We start from the raw sequence: 23,236 nt of genomic DNA, 5'->3' as shown, positions 1-23,236 counted from the left end.
TGCGCCACACAGCGGGAGATGCCCGGTGTTAGTACGTAGACAGGTCAATGCAGTGCCAAGCAATTTTTATTTTTTTGCCAAAATGTCTTAGTTGCATGTGACTGAGATGCACAACGAGACAGCACCGTCGCACACAGATATACAAGTGTCGTATAGCGCATTAATGATCAGAGTCTCTGGGAGCTCTCTCAGCCAATCAGCAGGCCATCCAGTGTTTTGAATTATTATTTTTTTTTATTCTGCCCCCGCCGCCCGCTTCACTACACCAAAGCCCGCCAGCCCTGCTCATGTCACAATACATGGAGAAGCGGAAACCTCAGGATAAAAGATTATTGGGAATATTCCCACAGGAATCATGCCATATTGGGGAGGGGGGGGATTGTTCCATACCCATTATACCTAACTGTTCCTATAGGTGGTGCTACTCCTAGGATGTGACACCTTGCACCCCCCACCCCCCTCCTTTCCTGCGTTGTGCATAGTGCGGTTAGTTACGACCTAGCGGATAGCTGCAAATAGCCGCAAACATAGACAGGAAAACATAGGGGCAGATTTATTAATCTTGGTGAAGTGATAAAGTGGCTGGTACTTTATCACCGGCCAATCAGCTCCTAACTACCATGTTACAGGCAGGGTTTGAGAAATGGCAGTTAGGATTGGCTGCTGGTTTTCACCGCCCCCATTATCAGGCTTAATAAATCTGGCCCTATGGTAGCATTCACATCCCAACATTATCCAAGGCCGTTGGCTGGCCATCTGGGCATACGTTTATTCCAGTTACCACAGAATGCTGGTAATTGTAGTCCAACAGCAACCAGAAAGCCAAGGTCTGCTGTGTAGAAATCCTACGCACAATGCTGCATTTTCTGTTACACATCTTTCTCTGAACGCACATTGTTAGGTCTGTGCGGAGTGTTGCCGACTTCTCCTGCCGAGAAACCCAAATGGTTAGAGGAGATCTTTGTTCCCACCAGGAATAAGCCACAAGTCCAGAACCAGAATCCACCAACCAAGTCTTCACTTTTTGGAATTTTCCATTTAAAACGAATGGATTTAGGAGATCCTCTAATCTGAATTTTAACCTATAACCTTCCCGGGACCAGAAGTGGAATTTATAATAAATTAACATTAACATTTCTCAGACTCCTGTACCATAACTGAGAGGGTATTTACTAATGCCACATAACTCTCTGCTGCAGCAAAGCATCATGGGATTGCCCAGCCGCCGGACCATCTATATACATTCATGTAAATCGGGACCACGAGTCTGTCTGTGCTTCCTGTAGTTCTGTATCTGTCACATATATATATATATCTAATAATAAATCTAAAATAAAAATCACACTTCATTCCAAAGTAACATACAGGAGGTTTAGTAACAGACTTGAAATGTATTTTTCACCCCCACTCTCGGCCTTTGCTCACCGGTCCCCCCCACCCCGACCCCCCCTCTATACATCTCTACCTTCCCCTCCCCACCACATCTAGATTCTTCTGGTTATTTTTTTGCATTTTTATTCACTAAAACAACATTGAAATGAAACATGGCACAGAATATAGTTTAGAAAAATATCAAAGGTTTTGAATTCATTTGTCCTTCCTGCAGGGGATGAGAGACGTGGAACGGTTCTGTCGTTGTTTCATACTCCGCTTTCCCCAGAACGCAAACACATTCCTTTTTCTTTTTTTGTCGATCGCTGTTTTTTTTTAGATATTTTTTTTTTGTTTCTTTAAAAACCCCAGAATTCAGTAAATTGTGCAAATGTAGCAGTAACACTAGTGGCAAAAAGCCAGAGAGCGGTTTTCTTTCGAGGGCGAAAAAGGGTCACCCGGGAATATTGGGGAGCCAGATGAGTGGATCTCTCTGTGTTCCTGGTCCTGTCGCATCGCGCATTCCACCGCCGCAACAGGCGTGTCCTTTTTTCCCCAACGCACAAGTAGCTCACATTGTCTTAAATCTATATCATAATTTGTATTGAAATTTTTAGGCGTCCTTTAAAATTGTTTATTTCTCATTTATAAAGGTTTCTATGTCATTCATTGAAATGATCTCTAAAGTCTTTTATGTACATGTGTGGGTTTTTTTGTTCATGGTTTCAAGAAAGTTCCAGACAAGTTCGGCAGCTCGTCGGTTTGAAGGCCACATGCGTCGTTGGAGTGTGGTCAGGATATAGGACCCCCATCTCTCACTCAGCCACTGCTGCGAGACCTCCCTAATGCGGAGCCCCCTGGACTTCAACTGCTCAGCGCCATTGTGTCGATAACTTGCTCCAATTTACTTCTTAGCCGCTGTCTCCTCGCTTGTTCGTCCTTTTCCAGCGCGGTTAATATCTAGAACAGGAGACAGACTCGGTAAGCTGGCGGTTTATTGACAAATGAATTTAATGACGGGTGGCGTAATACGGAATTAGTGATTTTCCCGTCAAATCTTTGTAAAGTGTAAACTGTACAGTTCTGCCTTAGTCACCTCCCCTTGGCCAAAGTAATTTCATATTAAGAACTACTAACCCATCAACCCATACGTACTGCCAGATCACCGCCTTCCCCTCCCCCTAACCAGCGCCTTCAGGTTCCGGTACTGCTCTTACAGCATTATCTGCAGAGGAACCAATCACAACCCCACAACTGCAACATGTGACTGGTCCTCCCGATCACGCCTCTCATCTGCAGCGGTTTACTGTCTGTCTGCCCCTCCCCTTTACCATGTAAGCTCTGATGAGCAGGGCCCTCCTGTGGTCATTTTAGTCCTTACCCTCCAAGTGATCAAGCATTAAACCCAATTCAAGGCAACTCATGTATTCTGCTATATACACAGTAGCAGACACCATCGTTAGTTACTGTCATCTTCCTACCAATCAGACGGCCCGTCACAGGTAGGGTTAAAAGTTACATTTTATAGTTTAAATAAAATGTAATTAAAGTAACCTTTTTGCTTGTTTTGGTGACAGCTTTCCTTGCAGCGTGATCCTATAGATGTACACGGACTATTTATGTCCCATCTCCTGTCGCTGCCCCTCTCTGACATTTACCTGCTGTCATAACACTTGTTACCGCCTCATTATTACAAATACAATTATTATCATCAACGTAAGAACGAGAATTATGCCGGTGTTAATGTAGCTAAATATAAATGTTAAACTTTCCCAGCTCGGAACTGTGGTGGAAACGTTAATATATGGCGATAACAGAGACAATAGCACCTAGCGTGTGTGTGGGAGATACCAGCTGTGCAGTCCACCATAGAATGAGGCTTGGCCAATCTCAGAGAAGCCGAACTGTTTGTAAACATCCACTGGATTTCACCCAAAGGTAAGCACGTACAAACTGCACACAGAACACGGCTGATTTATGTTTCTTAACCCTTTGACTGCCAACGTTGCGGTGAGATGGGCAAAATATCCACTAAGAAAATGCCAGCGTCGGTTGCACACATTTGCTATATAAATTCAAATAAAATGTGTAAGAAAATCATAGTTCTTATATAAGGAAACGTTACAGGTCGTTACGATGAATAAAATGTCGGCTTGGCAATTTCCACACCTATTTTGACAAATTCACTTGGCACTCAAAGGGTTAAATAATGAATGATCTCCTTAGGAATCTACATCTAGTGCTTTTCCTTATGTTGCGATGAGTTACGTCACGCAGATGTCATACAGACCGCCACCCATCACAAGCGCGGTGGCGGCGTCACGGCTGCGGTGCGCTATTCCCTCACGGTCCGCACTCACCTCGTCTCTGTACTTGGTTATATAGGAGTAGATCTCATGCAGTGCGCTCATGCTGTTGAACTGGCTCAGGTGTAACCGGGACTGCTCGGCCAGGTACGCGCTCATATCCTGGTCGCTGATTACCGGCATTTTGGCGATATCCGCGTAATACCTGCATAAACCAGACACCATGTTCAGTTGGGGCCAGGGAGAAAACAGCGGAAGCTCATTTCTTATTACCTTGTATAACGCTTAAATAAAATCAAAACTTGTATTCCAATAAATCTTACAAGACCGATACAGGCCTAATAATAACAACACTATCTGCTTTTACCAGTGATTAATATGGTGCATATATAATAAATAGGAGAGGTCAACTATATGCAGCTAAGGTAATATTAGCAAAACCCATAAAGTTCTTCTTTCCTGCCTGGAGTGTCCCTGTCTGCTTCTAGCACAGTGTGATCTGTATTTCAGCACTGATATACAGAACAGATTTGTGCTACAAGCAGCACAGCAAACAGTTAAAACCCCAGGCAGGGAAGAGGAACTACAAGGACTTTAAAGCTGCAGGGTGTTAGAATGGACACACATACATACATCCATACTCATCGCTCTGTTGGAGGCTGCCGCTCACTTACCTCTCCACCCAGCTCTTGTAGTTGGGTATGTCCTTGGCATATAATAGCTTGTTACTCGGGGAATCCTTGCCCAGCTTGTGCTCGGACGTGGAACAGGAATCCATAAATGTCTGGGCCACCACCGAGAGGCAGGCGTCTGTGATGCTGTTCTTGTGAATGTCAAATACAAACTGAGGGTTCTTGATGACGTTCACCCAGAATCTCAGGGGTAAACTGAGGAGAGAAACCAGAGCGAAGTTACACGGCCGCCGTCACCCAGCGTGGGCAGAGAGACAGAAGGAACCAGGGAGCGGGCATTGATTGTTACAACTATATCGTCAAAATCGAATCGGTATAGCATAGACATCGAATGGAGATAGAACGTGTTCGATGCCAGTGCGCGCTCCTGTTCAGCCAAATAGACAGTGATGTGCTGAAGGGGTTAAGCTAAGCACATACAGTATACGCCTATCCCCAGTCACCACGGCTAATAGCTGGCAGCTACTGAACCGTACCAAAGCAATTTATCTGCCGCATTACAGATGTCATACATAGGGAAGCCCCGCTAGCTGCAAACAGCGGGAACGCTGGAGAGATGCAGTCACAGACCCTGAACAATGGGGGAGACAAGTCCCTGCTGTATTACAGCGAGGTCCTGTGGAAAGGTGACTACAAGGGGAGATTGTGCCTGAGGAGCTTCCCGGACCGGCCGCCAAGGAGAGGATCTCACTATCCGAAGATAACTTTCTCCCGACCTTGTACTACATGCAGGGAGATGAGCAACTCGGATGAATGAACAGAACAGAGAGACAAGGGCCGACGGGATAATGAGTGGGCTTCCAGCCGGAAACTGACACTCTGGGGATTACAGCGCTACGGAGGACAAGGTTAGGGAGCTGGAAAGTCGGCCATGGTTCTAATTAGAGCAGTCCCAATGAACTTACAAGAGTCCTTATGAGTGGAGATATATTAACAGTTCCCTATATAGCGCAGCAGATTCCGTTGCACTTTACAATTGGAGACAATGACGCAACAAACTGGGTATTTACAGAGGTAGGAGGGCCCTGCTCGCAAGCTTACAACAGTCAGCTGTGGGGGTATGCTGGAACCTGTAGTACACCGCAGCGCTGGCTGCCAAACTCTACAACTCACTAACAGAAGCAACAAGATTATTTTGTAACTTCCATACAAAGACGTTCTGAGGACAACAACACACAAACTCCGTTACCAGTTACTCTTCCAGGTGTGCCGCACATCGTAATCCGTGATCTGGTGCTTGTCCGCCTGCTCGTCCAGGAAGTCAAACATGTACTTGATGGCGAGGGGTAACGCGCTGCCGCGATGCGCCGTGCTGAATATGGTCTCAAACAGATCGTCCACAAACTTCTGCAGGGTTCCCTGGAGAAAGGAGAGGAAACGTGTAATGGTGAGATGAGAACAGCACATAACAAGCTATAGGTATATTTACTAAGCAGACGTTTCACAGGGATTTAAACACCAGATGTGCTGCATTGTCAGGAACTGGTGACATCAGTGAATGCAGCTTATCCCTTCACTAGGAACTGGCAATATCACAAATAATTTAACATATCCAGCCACTAGGATCATCATCGGAAGTGTAGCCTATCCGGTCACTAGGAACCAATGACATCACAGAGATTACAGCCTATGCAGTCACTAGGATCATCACTGACAATGCAGCCTATACAGTCACTAGTAACCAATGACATCACAGAGATTACAGCCTATCCGGTCACTAGGAACCATTGACATCACTGATAATGCAGTCTATCCGGTCACTAGGAACCAATGACATCACTGATAATGCAGCCTATCCGGTCACTAGGAACCAATGACATCTCAGAGATTACAGCCTATGCAGTCACTAGAACCAATGACATCACTGATAATGCAGCCTATCCGGTCACTAGGAACCAATGACTTCACTGATAATGCAGCTATTCGGTCACAAGGAACCAATGACATCACAGAGATTACAGCCTATGCAGTCACTAGAACCAATGACATCACAAATAATACAACATATCCAGTCACTAGGATCATCACTGGCAGTGCAGCCTATCCGGTCACTAGGAACCAATGACATCACAGAGATTACAGCCTATGCAGTCACTAGGATCACCACTGACAATGCAGCCTATACAGTCAATAGTAACCAATGACATCACAGAGATTACAGCCTATCCGGTCACTAGGAACCAATGACATCACTGATAATGCAGCCTATCCGGTCACTAGGAACCAATGACATCACTGATAATGCAGCCTATCCGGTCACTAGGAACCAATGACATCACAGAGATTACAGCCTATGCAGTCACTAGAACCAATGACATCACTGATAATGCAGCCTATCCGGTCACTAGGAACCAATGACATCACTGGAAATGCAGCCACTAGGAACCAATGACATCACTTATAATGCAGCCTATCCGGTCACAAGGAACCAATGACATCACTGATAATGCAGCCTATGCAGTCACTAGGAACCAATGACATCACTGAGAATACAGCCTATGCAGTCACTAGGAACCAATGACATCACTGATAATGCAGCCTATATGGTCACAAGGAACCAATGACATCACTGATAATGCAGCCTATCCGGTCACTAGGAACCAATGACATCACTGAGAATACAGCCTATCCAATCATGCTGATGTAATGCTGCATCTCCTGAATATTGCCCCACCTGTGAATTCTCTGTATCGCTGTGTCTTAGTGACGGTTACACCTTAGTGATTCTCTAACAAACACACTTTGTTGTCATATTCTTGTTTTCCCATTTTGATTCATTATAATAAAGATAAATAAAACACAAATGATAATAAAACCTCTCTCGTTTTCTGTCAGATTCTGACTGGGACTAGCCGGGTGAATTTGCACATTTGCACCTTTCTCTCGGAGAAAATGCAATAACATCCAGTATAACCCGGGAGTTGTGTTCAGTCATCTGTGCGAGACTATGAAAGCGATGAGCGTTCTGAGTTCTCATCCTTCACAGAGATAAAACGCATCAGAAAATGTGTCGTGGTAGCGAATAAATCTAATTATTTCCTTTGGGAACCCTACAAATACTACGCCGATCCTTCAGAAAATGCCTAAATATTTCCTCCTTGCATTTGCAATTAATTTTGTTGTTCTCCCGGCAGATCCCCCCATAGAATTACGAGTTATTACACTAGCGGAGAGGTTATGTAGCGAGGAAGATTTGCTGAAGGTTCGGAGTCCGTAGAAAAGCTCATTAAAACAAGAATTAATCTTTCCTATAGCCATTAATATCCATAAGCAAGTCATAAATACCGCACTCTGTTAAATAAATATATATCTTGCTAACTGGAGCCTGGACATATATATTTATATATGAGGGGATATAAATAAGAGAGCGACCGCAGTTAATGTGGATTTTCCCGACACTGTAGCAGCTGCTGGGGGTTTATTGGGGGAACTTAATATAAATTCCTCTTAATGTGGCTATTACAAAACAATAGCGGTTAATTTGTGTCATAACCCATTGGCAACTCCTGCCGAAGTCCCCCCCCCATACCTTTTGCTGATGCAGAGAGGCAGCTTAATTACTACGCCAATCACTGCCACCAGGAAATGTGCCCCCCAGTAGTAAGACCTTAGTTTTGCTTGGTCAACAAATAAGTAGGGGGAAATTGTGTCAGAACGGCTTAATTGGCGTCCTGCACCCCCTCTCATGTTACATTGGTTTGTGCCAACATTGCAAAAAATTTTGGTAGCATATTTGGAACCAACCCCCCCCCCCCCCCAGAGTGTACTAAAGAGGACAATTCTAATGTACTCTAAGGTAATGAGTGTACACCAAATGACCATTAATATAAATATATTTCCATATAACCTTACCTTGGTGGCCAACAAGCGGGTAAGATAGATCTCGGACACCATCTTGCTCCCTCTATCGCCCTCGCGCTGGTCCAGGTGATCGTGATTCTTCACTAGGTGCCAGAGCTTGGTGCCGCTCTCCAGATCTGGGGTGATCATGGGCGTACGGGAGCGTAGGCTGTCGGGGCTGGAGGCTGTCCGCAGCATGCTCTCTGAGAGGCCAGAAGAAAGTTATTAGGAAGTGCCGGAGAGAAGAGACCATACTGCCCCCCCCCCCCCACCACCACCATCCCGTACATATCACAGCCGCTGAGAGATTGTTTCTCCTTCTAATTGAACTTCATGAAGTGTCTACCATCGCCTCACTGCCGGTAACACATTACAGTAATCACCGTCCCCGCCGTCTCCCCCATCAATCACTCACAGGTTTCGGAATAAGCGCATTTCTGCTGTATCTAGCCTTCATTTTCCATTTCATCTATCACCCCTTTTATCTGTCATTATCTATTTAGCTTACAGTCCATGACCACATCGAAGGGAAAATGGCTTTAGTACGAAATCGGCCACTGCTGAAATAAGCCATAGAACGTCTGTTGGTCACACGCTGCAGAGGCGGCCATGTTGTACACTCCCGGAATTCCTTATGGGCAGTGGGCGCACGCTCATACCGGACGGCTTCCCGCACTGTGCGCTAACTACGGCCACACCTCAGACAAACAGGAGCCTGGTTAAATGTCTCCTGAACCGCACCTCACCAGAATCCGGGCTTCGTAGACGTTCCGTCCAAAGCTTTGCAACCGTTTACATAACATTTCCCAATAGCTTTACAGAATAATGTTTTATTTCTATGCAGAACCCCCCCCCCTTTTCCTAAACGACACCTACAATGCAAATTGGGAAGCTGTAGGCAGACGCTCGTTCTAGTGCTGACATTTCAAAGCCAATTATGTGCGATAATTAATTTCAGCATCGCTATCAATTCCCTTTGATTTGAGCTAGGTTCTGCAGCTTTAATTAGTCAGTAAGAGGAGAATATTTGCTTGACCTCCAGACAGTCCTTAGTCCATTAGAAAATAAACAAGGATCACAGACAAAGGCATCCCGGGGGACTGGACAGCGGGATGGTCACTGGATGGATTACTGAGCGACAAAGGGTCGGTCAGTTACCATATACTTTATTGATAGGTGGATGAAAACATAAATACGTAACAGAGGGAGCTGAGGAGAAGCGACACGGAGAAAAGAAATGGGTACGGAAGCAGAAAACAGATAACGAGATGAGAGGGGTACGGAAGCAGAAAACAGATAACGAGATGAGAGGGGGACGTAGATTTAGAACTAGGTAACAATGAGAACTTGGGCAACTCACCGTATCTACTGAGAGACTTGGTAAACGTGGAAGAGTTGGAGATGTTGTAAGCAGAGTTCTGTTTGGGCACCAGCGCCACGGAAGAACCGTCTATAACCTGTACCAACAGGACCACAAATACAGAGCGCACATAAATACACACCGCAGAGAGGGATGACAGAACACTTGGCGATACACGGCATGGCGCAGGATCGCCACAATAACGCCACCAACCTGGTAATGAGCCAAAGTGTTGAGGCGTTTCCAGTCGTTGTCTATTTTGGTTGTTACGTCCTCGTCTTGCAGTATAATCCTGGCCATTCTGCCCTGGCGCCACTCTGACGGAGGCAAAGATGGAAGAGAGTTGAGATCGCACGCGAGTACCGGCGTACAGAGGCGTATTTATACTAGGTACGGAATACGCAGCACGGGGCACCTGATCTCTTACCCAGGTCCATGTCTCCGGCTTTGGGTCTCTGGGAATACGGGACTCCCTTGTACACGGCATCCAGCAGCTTCTCTTTCACCTGGGTTATGGTGTCGCAGTTCAGCACCTTCACTGGAATTTCCGGGGCGTTTTCGTTCTCTGGGTTCACACAATTCAGCGTCTGAAAAAAAAAAAGAGAGAGATTTTATTGCGACAGGAAATTAGGAACGGCTGTGAGCTCAGTGCGTCCTGCAATCAACTAATTAAATTATTCTGTGGGTTTCTTTATTTACACAATTTATGAGTTTAATAAGCATAATTCCCCCCAGGCGATGAGAACACAGGTGCGGAGCAAAGATTTCCTTTGTTACTGATACTTATTAAAGCGATTGCCTGCCGTAGGAATATAACCGATGTGCGGAGATTCACCACCCACTCCTTACGTTTTCTGGAGATCGTTGCTCGGCATGAGCCAATTAGGTATAGCCGCCAGCAGGGATATCCAGCAAACATGGACATGGTGGGGTGGGGGGGAGCACAGTGACCGTAGCGTTTACAGCAGAATTAATTGGATGCACATCTAAACCAAGCAGCGTATTTTCTACACCCCGCCGTGCGCAGCCAATAATATGGGGCAAGAACTTAAGGCAGCCACTGTACTCTGGCTGTTGAACTACAACTCCCAGGTGTCCCGATGGAGCGTGCCAGGAATTATAGATCAACAGGAGACCAAGAACCGTGCTCGACACTAAATAAAAATAAATACAGATAGATGGGAGCATGAAATGGATTGAAGTAACCAGCCATAGACGTAGGAGCCCCCTGCCCACCATAGAGCAGATGTCCGGGGAGAAGGCGCAAGGCGCTGCGACTGAACTTACTTGAGGTGAGCGGCTACAAGTTTCATCGCTCAGCCCAACGTCATCAGCACAAGTATTCTTCAATCCATTAATAGGCAAGCCAGTTTAGTGAGACACAGAGGAGAGGAAGAGAGAAATGGGGAGAGAGAGAAAGAGAAAAAAAAAAAAAAAAAGACCAATGAAAAAACAAAAACGCCTGTGTGCTAAACACTCACTGAGCGGCTGCGGGGTGCTGGGTCAGGGACTACACATGCCCTAATCTCACACTCCAGCGGCTCCCCGTGCATAATGTAATCTCCTAACACACAGTACAGTCATAGGTTAGGTCGGCCCGTGGGGAGGTGACAGCCAAACGCTGCGGGGATGGGACCAATCAAGTGCCGCAATAAATGAGTATCAAACCGCTCCGCACCCTGCTACAGAATCCAGGGACAGGGAGGCTCTGCTTGGAAAACCCTGATTTATATTCACAGACCGGTCCCGTTACCAGGAACATGCCGGGATTTAAAGATCAATATGGTGGGTGATTAGTAAATGTCGCAGTGACGGTCTGTCATACATCTATTAAATAACAGACATTGTCTAGCGCATAGATCTATATATATATATATATATATATATATATATATATATATATATATATATATATATATATATATATATATATATAACTATCTACAGAAAAGTGTTTGTATGGCGTTCAAAGGGGTCTGGTTCAATAGATCAAAGTAAAAATCATAGACAATAGGTCGGCCCCCGATGGGTGACAGGGTTCAAAGTTCAAATTGCTCAACTTGTTCACATGGTATAGACAGTAGAAAAAGTTGAGAGGTAAAAAATGTCGACACAAAAACATTCGACAATTTTTTTTTGTGTTAATTTGTACGTTTCACCAGATCTGAGCCAAATTGGTGGACATGTGGACCCTCGCCACGCTATGGGCAAGGCTACTATTCATAATCGTTGTCCACGTGAATAGGAAATGATGAAAAAGTTTAAAACAATTACAAATAATAGTAAAAAAAAAATCTTGTTGACCTTTTAACCTGGCGACCATTTGGGATCGACCGATCGCCGGTCTATCTTTGTAGTGTAAGACCTATCAACCGGATATGTTTCGAAGGAGCATCAAAATTGTTAATTCTCCCCGGGTGCGGTATATCTCACAGACTATGTCTACGTCAACTGCAAAAAGGTCGACGTTGACAAAACGGCAAAAGGTCGACTTGAGTTTTTCATTTTTGTCTCAATGAGTGGGGGTGGCACCCCCCAATTAGTGTACTGAGCGGGGTGGTAGTGGAGGGAAGCAGACTTTATCAGAACCATGGTTTCCGATTGGGAGCGTTAAAGTATTAAAGTCCGATTAAAAAAAAAAACTCATGTCGACTTGCCATATCGACCTATCGCTTATGTCGATGTATTTACTGTATTTCAGCCACCCATATACTCTTTGGCCCAAATGTCCCCAGACCCCTTCATAAACTGCTGTACAATATATGACTGTTACTATATACATCACACGGGTGCCCTGGTAGACTGACCAGCATCTTGTAGTCTATCTGTTGTCGGATCAGCTTGTCCTCACTCAGTGAGTATCTCGCTTCTCCAGTGATGGCGTCAATGGGTCCCTTCTCCATTTGCTGCTTGATGGCGCAGTACAGCATGAAGAGCGGTTCACCGGCGCACTCCTGCACGGGGAGCAAGGGGAGAGCAGACGTCAGATGGGTGCACATATACATACAGCAGGCGAATATATACATTATATACACAGGGGGTATCTCATAGCGATACATATACTGTCACGGCTCTACTGGTGGATGCCATGTTGTAGTCCAACAATGCAGACCCAGTACAGGTACATATGAAACCTAAGAGTGGATCACGCTCAGCGCTGGAAATGAGAGGGTTTCGCGGTGAAGAACCTAATGTTGTTGGGTAGAGCGTCAGCGACGGCCGTCCGGCGTCACTTACACAACCCAGGCACCTGCGCGTCTCAGATCTGCTGTGGTGCAAAAATGTGAGCGCTCCCTTGTCACCATATGCTGTTAGCATCTCGTTAGCATCTGCAGTAATTAAAGAGACAGCTGCTAACGAGCAGGAGCAGGCATACATCATCCCCAGACCTTCCAACAACGCACTTGTCTCTGAAATTACGGTTCATTTGCAAACTTAGCTTCATTAATTCAGCTTGGGAAGGCGAAGCGGAGGTTCTGAGAGGGAGCCGGCTGCTCGGACACGGAATGGGTAATTAATGGCTTCCTGAGATAAGGAGGCGGCAGGATTAGCAGGGCGCTGGCACTGCCATTGTCATTTCTGGCCACACAACTTGGTAAGCGATTGGGCACCTGACTCTCTGTGGGGCAGATATCACCTCTGGGCGTTCTGTGCACTGTACATCTATGGGGTGTAAAATATCTGTGCACGACCTCTGACCTTACACGGCGAGGAATGAATGCATGGAAATAATTGCTGTCAACGTGGAATCTGTGGCTTTGTGTTTCCCGCCAACTATAAAGGCTTCCAAAACATTTCATTGTTTTTAGTGGTGAACCACGGTATAAAGGGTACCACGTTTAGTGTCTTCTGCGAGACCCCCGGTCATCGCTACACTCTGCAAGTTATAGTACAGATGTGTCCTCATTTATCGAGCATCAATATACCGCACAGCACGAGATACCAGTCGGGAGTGAGCGGCGATGTGTATCTGCTGCAGCGCGATGTGACTGCGGAGTAATGTAATATATAATGTGCGTGACTGGGTCTGTATGGGATGCAGATTTATTTCCTGTGGTCGGGATACCGAATGGCGGGAATCCAGCACTGGAATCCCAACTGTTGGTAGAACATCGGTGCGGAACAAGGATGAGGATGCCAACGCTGGATACCCAAATGTAAGTATGTCAGGGTGGGTTGGGGTCAAGTTTAGGAAATAGGGGAAACTTAGGGTTGGGCTATGGGGAGGGTTAGGTTTGGGCACTTAGAAGGGTGGTACAGGGTTAGGCTGCAGGGAGGGGGAGGTTTAGGTGGAAGGGTACGGGGTAAGGCACTAGCAGGGAGGGTTAGGGGGAGATGGCTAGGTCACTTGCTGAGCTATTTCGGGATTCTACCTATTGGGAAGTTGGGATCCCCAACGCCGGGATTTCATGTGTGTATGTATGTATGTATGTATGTATGTATGTATGTATGTATGTATGTATAGCAGTCTCCTCGTGTGTTCCATCACATTGTGTTGCGAATAAGACTGATTTCTGCAAAAAGTCACCAGACACTGAAGGATTCTGCTTGGCGCTGTATGGCGTAACCGCAGCAAAACCTATCCGGATACATCTATAGCTGCAAATAACGTTAATCTCTATCCTTTATTGTTTATAAGCAGCGTGTAATGGGAGCCGCCGCGTCTCACGTTCTGGCAGAAAGCTGCAATGTGGGGAAAGCGCTATTGACAAGATTTAGCTCATCAGGCAACTAATATTGTGCGTTTTTCAACTTCAGAATCCCCCCCCCCTCCCCTCTTCCTTGCATTGCGGGGAATGTCTCATTAAGCTTCTGATAAATAACTGCCCAAGCCCAAAGATACAAAGAGGCAGAGAGGCTGCAGATATCTATCTGTATCTTCCGCCACTTCCATATTTTATTGCCGCTTCCAGAGTCGTTATGTTGCAATCCTTGTGTACATAACGGAGAATCTCCGCTGCCCGGAACAGTCAGGAGATTACGTCTTATGATGATGGAATCATTTCTTCCGCCCGTAATACATCGCTCTCGGCCATGAGTGTAAAACTATTTTCTGTGCGCAATTAATATGGGAGAGCGGTATGTCGTCGGAAGAGAAAGGGCGGTCAATACCTGCAAAAGCCTTGTGGGTAATAGGATCGGGGAATTCACAACCCCTGGGGGTAAGCGCGCCATTGTATACAGCCTAAAAGGTGGCCAACGATCCAGGCAGGAGTGTTCACAGCAGGTAGCTGGTGTGTGAGCTGGCTGTGACATTTAGCTGCGATGCCCTGTCACCAACATGCGATCTTTACAGGAGCGGCTGTCAATGCAGCAGCAGCATCTAGCAAAGTCACAGTTGCACTGTACAGTATGTAATGGCCAGATGTTGTCTACGGCACAGGAGGACGACTAGAACGACCGCTCGGTGCAGATTATCTCACCTCAGAACAAAAGGATCTAGCTGCTGACGTATTCCACAAATACTTATTCAAGGCAAGATAAGGTGTCACCCCCCCGTCCCCCTTCCCCTACCTAGTGCTCTTCGTTCTAGAACACATCCGATTACCAGTGATTGGTTATTAAAGGCACTCAGCCTGGGCACGTAGTGCTGGGTGATAAGGGCGCAGGTGGTGCGGTATATTTCAGAACAGTCACTTAAAACATTGCAGAGCTGGTAAAATACGTGAGGTGGACACTTTTGTGTTTGCATCGCGGCTGGAACCTCCATTCATTGCCCAGCAGAAGAGCTGGAGGGGTACGCCGAGTTGTATTAGCGTGCTATATTAAGAGCACATAATGAGCAGGTAGGTGTTCGTGTTAAGCGTGTCCCCGGAGAACGCAGAGCATTTACCAGCTTACTGCAGATTAAATGGGCACTTTCAGCCAACTATTAATCGCAAACTTGAATTTCCTTCCACCAGGAGAGCGGCATAAGAAGAAAAGTACTTGGGGGGTGGGGGGGAGTAATACTTCAGATCCAGGGCACGGTGCTCAGGTCAGGGCTGTCAGAGCAGGTACGCTAAGGGAACGGAACATTTCCTGTGATAAGCAGCAGCCAGACAGGGTGGAAAAGATCAAGCGCCGCCGGAGGGCTACACCGCGGAGCTGCCAGGAGAATGGCGGAAGGCGTTCTTTGTTATTCTTAACACAAATTGATTTTATTTTGATTGTTTTAGTGTCTTAATATTTATTTTCTACCATATGGTGTAACGCACACACAATATATACAACGCTTTCGAAAGTGGCATTTTATCTGCTGGATCGGAATTACCATCTGTACTTTCTATTGTTGCACCGTTTGAGAAAGCGGTAATTGCTTCTGGACAAGATTTACATTCGCGCTCATTTCCAATAACTGCAGGAGTCGGTGTGATGCGGGTGATACCGGCAGTGAGGGAGTAAACGTCCTCTGAGGTCATGGCATCCTTACGTTGTATGGTCACATGGTCAGAGTGCGTGGGCGATGAAGGAACCAGGCCTACAATGTGATGCGGGTGATACCGGCAGTGAGGGAGTAACTGTCCTCCGAGGTCATGGCATCCTTACGTTGTATGGTCACATGGTCAGAGTGCAGTGGGCGATGAAGGAACCAGGCCTACAATGTGATGCGGGTGATACCGGCAGTGAGGGAGTAACTGTCCTCCGAGGTCATGGCATCCTTATGTTGTATGGTCACATGGTCAGAGTGCAGTGGGCGATGAAGGAACCAGGCCTACAATGTGATGCGGGTGATACCGGCAGTGAGGGAGTAAACGTCCTCTGAGGTCATGGCATCCTTACGTCGTATGGTCAGAGCGCAGTGGGCGATGAAGGAACCAGGCCTACAATGTGATGCGGGTGATACCGGCAGTGAGGGAGTTACCGTCATCTGAGGTCATGGCATCCTTACGTTGTATGGTCACATGGTCAGAGTGCAGTGGGCGATGAAGGAACCAGGCCTACAATGTGATGCGGGTGATACCGGCAGTGAGGGAGTTACCGTCATCTGAGGTCATGGCATCCTTACGTTGTATGGTCACATGGTCAGAGTGCAGTGGGCGATGAAGGAACCAGGCCTACAATGTGATGCGGGTGATACCGGCAGTGAGGGAGTTACCGTCATCTGAGGTCATGGCATCCTTACGTTGTATGGTCACATGGTCAGAGTGCAGTGGGCGATGAAGGAACCAGGCCTACAATGTGGTGTGGTCCCAGAAGGTCCCGGACTAGATAACTGTACACCGGTCGCTTGCGCAGGCGGCCATTTTGTCAGCTGAACCAATATGTCCATGCAGCAGCCTATCTACTCGCTACGAAGAATGTTAAGTAAATTGGTCCAGCCAATCAAACCATTGCTGTGTATTGGGGTTCGGGACCTTAACCTAAACTAGATTTCAGCTACCTGCATCTTTCAGAGACATAAAAACCCAGCAAAAATAAATATAAAGAAAAAATGTTATTACATTGACAGCTTTATCAATGGAGACGTCTGCTGTAGAATTATCTATTCGAGATCATCTATAACGAGTTCCGGAATATTCCTACTGCAAATTTCCTGTGTGTTGATACCTCTATCATACCCCTTTCACAGCACAAAGCTGGGTCGGACCAGGGATCATGGTCCTGGCTCTGACCCGTGTCTGGGGCTTTCACAGTAAACCAAGATGGCCTATTATACAACCCTTGTTATGACCCGGGTTGGACGAACCGGGTTATAAGCTGTGGTGTTCGCACACCGCAATGTGAAAGTCATGTAGGACGCGGTAATATAATTGCTACACTGATGACGCTACATTTAGTGGCTTGCCAGTAACCAGTTACGTGGCTAAACTGAATCTGCTGCCCCAATCCCAAACGTGGTGGCCTTTAGGTTGGGGCACCGCAACGCAGAGAGAATTACTTACAACAATTACCATTAGCTGCCTGCAAAATTGTAAATGAGCGCACTGTGGGGGATGTACACTATAAAATAGAAGCAATGCAGGCGCCAGTAATGCTGTCGTGCCGAAGTCCGCCATATTGGATAAACACAATATAGAAACTTTTACCTTTAAGAACTTGTACAGAAGAAACGTGAACCAATTTGTAAGCATCTTCTCAGCCACAGACTCCGTTCTAAGAGAGGAAATGAGAAAAACAAATGATTTTAGGGACACTTTAAGGGTTATACATAAACAATGCCTATTCTCTGAACAATATGGAGGCAGCATCGGCAATGCTGAGGAAGCCATTTTGTTACCTGAACAAATACCCAACAGCGTGCAGCTTACTTCACGCCAAAGTCACATCATTGACTGTTTTTTATGTATTGTCAGGCTGCATTCACATGCATATTGATTAAGTCCGCACTTGGACAAGCTGAATGTTTCTGTGTGTGGCACACAAAATGGCTGCCAGACACAGTGTAATTTACCTCAGGGTGAGTGAACCATGCAGAGTAATTGTACAGCGAATCCTTTGCATTGGGGTTACCTTTACAACACGAGATGTTGCTTTCCCAGAAAGAAGAGACACCCATATATACTCGGCATAGCTGCGTGGGCCGCTATCGGACAGACAATGAGAGCTGGTGGACCATGTTGTACGGATGGTATAATGGAGAACCGAGCCAGTTGGTGATACTTTCGGCTCCGGCATCGCACAAACGTGGGATTTATAATAATCAACAAGCCACCCAGAGGCAGCGAACAGCTTTTCATTGATCTCAATATAAATTACCTTCCTTCTTCTCTCAGCCTGAGTCCGCCCCAGGGAGCCTACAAACTGCAGCCTATAGTTTTGTAATAGCGTTGAAGAAAGCCGACATCAAAGGGGAGATCACTTTAACCAGCCAGGAAGCGCTATAATGAGATGCATTCATGCGCCATTAAATGGTATGGGCTCGGGGAGACGCAGATCACATAGTTTAATCCTTCTGGTCCTGGGGGAGCGGTGGCAGTGAATTGGTTAAGCATCACACAGAACCCTGTGTCAAACATGGCAACACCGCCGCCTCCGCTAATGGACGAAAGACTATTTGATCATATATCCGGGTGCTTAAGCCCCATAGTCTCCGACTGATCTTTATATCAAAGGCTACGGATGCATTCAAACTGGAATTTACCAGAAATATACAGCAACACATCCTCAGTGTCGCACCCAAGAGGAAGAAAATAATAATCAGGAAATACAGGAGGCAAGGCCTAGATAGAAATACCGGAGACCTATAGATGGGTGGTGATGTGGCGAAACGCGTCATGCAGTGTGAATGCACCATTTTCCAAATCTAGACGAGGCCCGCTGGCAGTAAATATCTGCCACAACAGCTTTGTGAGATCATAGTGAAACACACAACGTCTAAGCCACACTTCCCTCACCCAAGTGGTCTGGTGGAAAAATCTGAAACGCCACCGAGAATATGGTCACAAAGACACTAATTCAGATACGGCCTGAATGCCACACCAATGGTTCTGCAGCGATCTGCACTTGTCGCAGTGGCCGAACCCGCAGCGTAATTGTCTCCATATTGTGACCTTTGGCAGAGGGAAAGGGGCAACAATGTAGTCCCCATTTTCTTGGCGCATTGAGGCCAGTGGCTACACTTATGGACGCAGATTCACCTGCCACGTCAGCATGAAAACCCTAGCCACCCTAAGCGTTACTCATTAGACAGACGGTAACACATCATATGGCAGACGATCTGATGCTGCGTCTTCGGACACAGGAGCGGATCAGAACCTAGGACGGCTCCTGTGGCTTCACCATATCTTCGTACAGCAGCTACGTCGTCCAAGATGCTGCCGTATAAACCGCTTCCATCCCAAAGCCCTAATGGATGGAATGAAACCCGGTGCTACAATTCATCAGCTGCAGAACCAGCAGCAGCAGCAGGCAGACATCTCTGCCCCCATTGACAGCAGAAGCTACGGCCAGAGATGGCTCCTTGGTAATGTAGGACCAACCAAAGAGAATATACGGTAGTACTACTGCCAGGGCTCCGGCAGCACTTGGGCCAGGATGAGAACAGATGGGAAGCGCTGTAGGAAAACAGGAATATATATATATATATATATATATATATATATATATATATATATAGCAGTGCATTTGTTCGGTACTCTGGACGAAAAAGAATAAACCGCGGTGCCTTCCTCCGCAATTGATGTAGAAGGTGTCCAGGGGCTTGTGGTGGGGCTCCTGGCAATAAGGCGGCACTCACGGATTTGGGTTTCAAAATAAAGTTGTATTTAAAAAAAGTTTTTTTTATGCACAGCACTTTATGCACACCTCCACGTCCTGATGAAAAGGTCCTGCGTGACCTTGAAACGTTGACATATGACAAACTTTTGTCACCACTAAATACTACTTTATTTTGAAACCCAAATCCGTGAGTGCCGCAGGCACCCAAGTAATGGCCTTGTCCGGACAGCTGGGCATCACAGCACTGTCCCAGCAAGCGATGGGTGAAGAACACCGCCCAACCTCACCGCTAGTAATTAAAGGATGACGTACATTATTGATGGCATTAATCATTAATATCTCACCAAATCATCACTGTAGGGCAGTGGTTCCCAACCCTGGTCCTCAAGTACCCCAACAGTGCATGATTTGCAGGTCTCCACACAGAATCACAAGTGCTATAAATAGCTCCACCTGTGGATCTTTTCAAATGTGCCTAAATAATGAGTGCACCTGCTGGGTGACCTGGAAAACCTGCACTGTTGGAGGTACTTGAGGACCAGGGTTGGGAACCACTGCTGTAGGGCATTCCAGTGTTCACAGTACCAAGATTTGGATCGCTATTGGTCGGTTCTTGGTTGCGTCGCACCAGTGAGGGACCACATGAATAAAAACGATAGACTGAAACCAGATTTCCTACTTGCAGATATGCGGTTGTCCCACCGGTGGCCGTGCCGGGTTATATCGCCGTTATGGCTTACGCTGTAAAGACCTGCTAAGAGCCTTCCTGCCTGTGTATTATCCGGACACCACCAACACTACACAATAATAACAGCTGCACATACGTAAGACATCTAATAGCACAATGCAGCGATCTCTATGGTTGCAGAGGTATGCAGAGAAACACGTGCGGTCACAGCGCTGTGTAACATCCCCGCTCGTCTCCTGCATTCAGATGCCTGTTTTCAGCCGCACTGGAAGGCGCTGACACAGACAGGTAGAAAGAAAGCAATAAATAAGCATTAGGAGCTTCATTTACAGCCAAAGCCGACGGTCACAGAGCCTTGAAGTGCAATTTATGTCACCAAGCCTGTGATCAATAGAAAGAGGATGGGAAGATATTGAATTAATGAAGATAATGTATTTTTTAGTAGAACCTCTGCTTTTGCATTCGGAAATCGATGTGATTGTGTTTAATTCTTCTTTCAGTGGCGGCTCTGTGTGGGGATTGATTTCTTTCAGACACCTTTTTAATCATCTTCGCATGCGTGGAGCGTTGTGCTGGGGATACAGAATCGGACAAGTGATGGGCCGTCATCTCCGGGACCCTGCAGTCTCTCGGCTGAGACACTCAGCCGTTCCGTGTCGGAGAAAGCAAGGCGAGGTCTCTGCCGATGTTACAACGCCATTTTATTTTTAATGGGGAACGCCGCACTCAGAGAGAAAATGGTTTTGTTTCATAGCGCAGCACGTGTGTCGTGCCTACAATGGTTTCCCAGGCAATGAACCAAGCTTGTTTGCTTTCAAAGGACGATGATGAATGTAAACGGCGCTAAGTGGGAAGTGTCCCCTCTATGGCGCAGCGGACGGCGGTGTACATTGTTGTCCGCTCTCTAGAAAGATGCAGAATTTCAAAACCATTGTTGGGACATTGATCCAAAGCAATTTCTCCTGGGTGACGATTGAGTTCTCCTTTCTCCGGCACAAAATGGGAACGAGCTTCAATTAGACTTTCCGTGCTGCAATTATCTCTCGCAGTGTAGCTGGAAGCGGGCGGACTTTGGTCTCTTATTGACTTTTTTTTTTTTTTTTGCTACAGCCCAAAAGGCTTTGTAATAAAAAAGGAAAAGCCCCCGGAACCCACAGGCAGGCTCTGGCTTCAGAGGAAGCTCATAAGCACAGTGTGGTATACAAAGCATCTCCTCTCCACCGCCCCTTATCTCATGCCAAGCAGCACAGGGCACTACAAGCATTCCTCTGGCGATAGTGCGAGCGTCCCACAAGCCTCCATCCCGCAGCTTCTATAAATCTGTGCACGTGCAGAATGGGCTTCCTCCTGTTATGGGAATGGTGTGCACGGCTTCCAACAGTAGGTGGGGGGGGGGGGAGAGGGAGTAATGCCCCATAAGGAAGTACTGGCGATGGGAAAGGGGGGAGGAGTACTGCCCCATAAGGGAGTATTGATAATAGGGGTGGGAAGAGTGGCATAATATGGAAAATGAAAAATGAGAGGTGGCACTATGATGGGGCTTATAAACATTGGGATCTGTCATCACTAGTGACGGTGGGGATAATTCTAGTACGGTAGGTAACTTGTGCCACTGAAGACTCCATTGTTTTGGGGGTGGGAGGTAATGTTACAACTGGGGCCTATGGGGAAGGGAATTTGCTCATGGAAAAAAGGGGGGGGGGGTGAGAGAGATCCTCAGGTGTGGTTATGTTTCAGTAACATTTTTTTTTGAGGTTTTCAAAAATCTGTTTTTAATTAAAATAAAATTCAAAACAAAAAATGTACACAGCCTTTTTGGGTACTTTTGTATTATCTGGGCTCTCATGTTAAATGCACTCCATTTTTTCATACCCCCACTATCCAACTACGCATGGAGTTGATTTTATATAGTGTGGAGAGCGCAGCGAGCCCCGTGAGGGGACGCAGTCTCATAAGAAAAACGGGAGCCCAGATATTACATAAGTACCCCTTTTTGTAATCGACTAAAATGATAAAATAAAACCAAACACATCCGTGTGACAAGCAGACATGGCATGCGGTACCGGTGGGCTGGCAGTCAGCATGTAACTGCGCGGTACTGAGAGAGGAACCATCTGTGAGCCGTACCCAATAGGTGACGCAGGGACTCACCTCCGTAGCAGCAGTTTTGGGTGGTTCTTGCTCTCCAGATTCTTCTCGATCAGGTCTGAGAGGAGCTGTTTGAGGACGCCGGTGGCGTATTCCATCTCGCCCTGCAATGCTGTCATGATGAGGGAGGCTACGTTCCCGCGGTCGCGCATGGAAAAGCTGCGCTGGCCCTCCAGGGTGCGGATGAAGGTCAGGAGGAAGTGCTTCTTGTTCAGGAGCTGCCCAAACAGGTTTAGAGCCTTTTCCACATTCGCTTGAACCTGTGATAGGAACATATGCAGGTGAGTGATATTACGCACTATATTTTATATGCACAGTTCGAGAGGCCCCCACTCTAGAACCCTTCAAAAACAGACTCAAGACTTTCCTGTTTACTCAAGCATTTCCTTTATTCCCTTATGTATTGTTTATTAAAAGCTTTTCTGTACTTCATTGTTCCTGTACTGTATTACATTCATTCTATCTGTTAAGCGCCTTGAGTCCTAATAGAGCAATTGATTATTCTTTTTTTAAATATATTATTTTATATAGCACACTTTCTCCAAGTGCAGATGTGAAACAGGACGGTGGGTACCCAAGTGGGCAAGCCTGCCAGTCTCTACTCGTCTATTCAGGTGAAGCGCCTCTTGAAGATCAAAGCCTTTTATATACAGGCGGCGACGGCAGCATTACCTGTATGCATTTCACGTGC

General features: G+C 46.5%; 1 protein-coding gene across 3 annotated transcripts in view; it reads right to left on the bottom strand.

Annotated features, from left to right (window-relative positions):
* Positions 1-754: 754 nt before the first annotated feature.
* PLXNA1 (plexin A1) overlaps positions 755-23,236 on the bottom strand; it is a 223,188-nt gene continuing 200,706 nt past the window's right edge. For 2 of the 3 annotated variants that reach the window (XM_083155655.1, XM_083155654.1), the window contains exons 22-33: positions 22,549-22,805; positions 17,579-17,645; positions 12,377-12,523; positions 10,857-10,913; positions 9,997-10,156; positions 9,783-9,886; positions 9,570-9,666; positions 8,222-8,412; positions 5,559-5,728; positions 4,352-4,564; positions 3,732-3,882; positions 755-2,331 (exon numbers count right to left, since the gene is read on the bottom strand). In XM_083155655.1, the coding sequence (XP_083011781.1) occupies positions 2,236-2,331; positions 3,732-3,882; positions 4,352-4,564; positions 5,559-5,728; positions 8,222-8,412; positions 9,570-9,666; positions 9,783-9,886; positions 9,997-10,156; positions 10,857-10,913; positions 12,377-12,523; positions 17,579-17,645; positions 22,549-22,805 (1,710 nt within the window). In that variant the 3' untranslated portion in view covers positions 755-2,235. The remainder of the gene's footprint in view (positions 2,332-3,731; positions 3,883-4,351; positions 4,565-5,558; positions 5,729-8,221; positions 8,413-9,569; positions 9,667-9,782; positions 9,887-9,996; positions 10,157-10,856; positions 10,914-12,376; positions 12,524-17,578; positions 17,646-22,548; positions 22,806-23,236) is intronic. The other variant, XM_083155656.1, reaches the window with a different exon arrangement.

The sequence above is a fragment of the Crinia signifera genome, chromosome 8, assembly GCF_055691185.1.
Source record: "Crinia signifera chromosome 8, ASM5569118v1, whole genome shotgun sequence".
Lineage (NCBI taxonomy): Eukaryota > Metazoa > Chordata > Amphibia > Anura > Myobatrachidae > Crinia > Crinia signifera.
The sequence above is the reverse complement of the archived record's forward strand: the minus strand, read 5'-3'. Positions and strand labels throughout refer to the sequence as shown.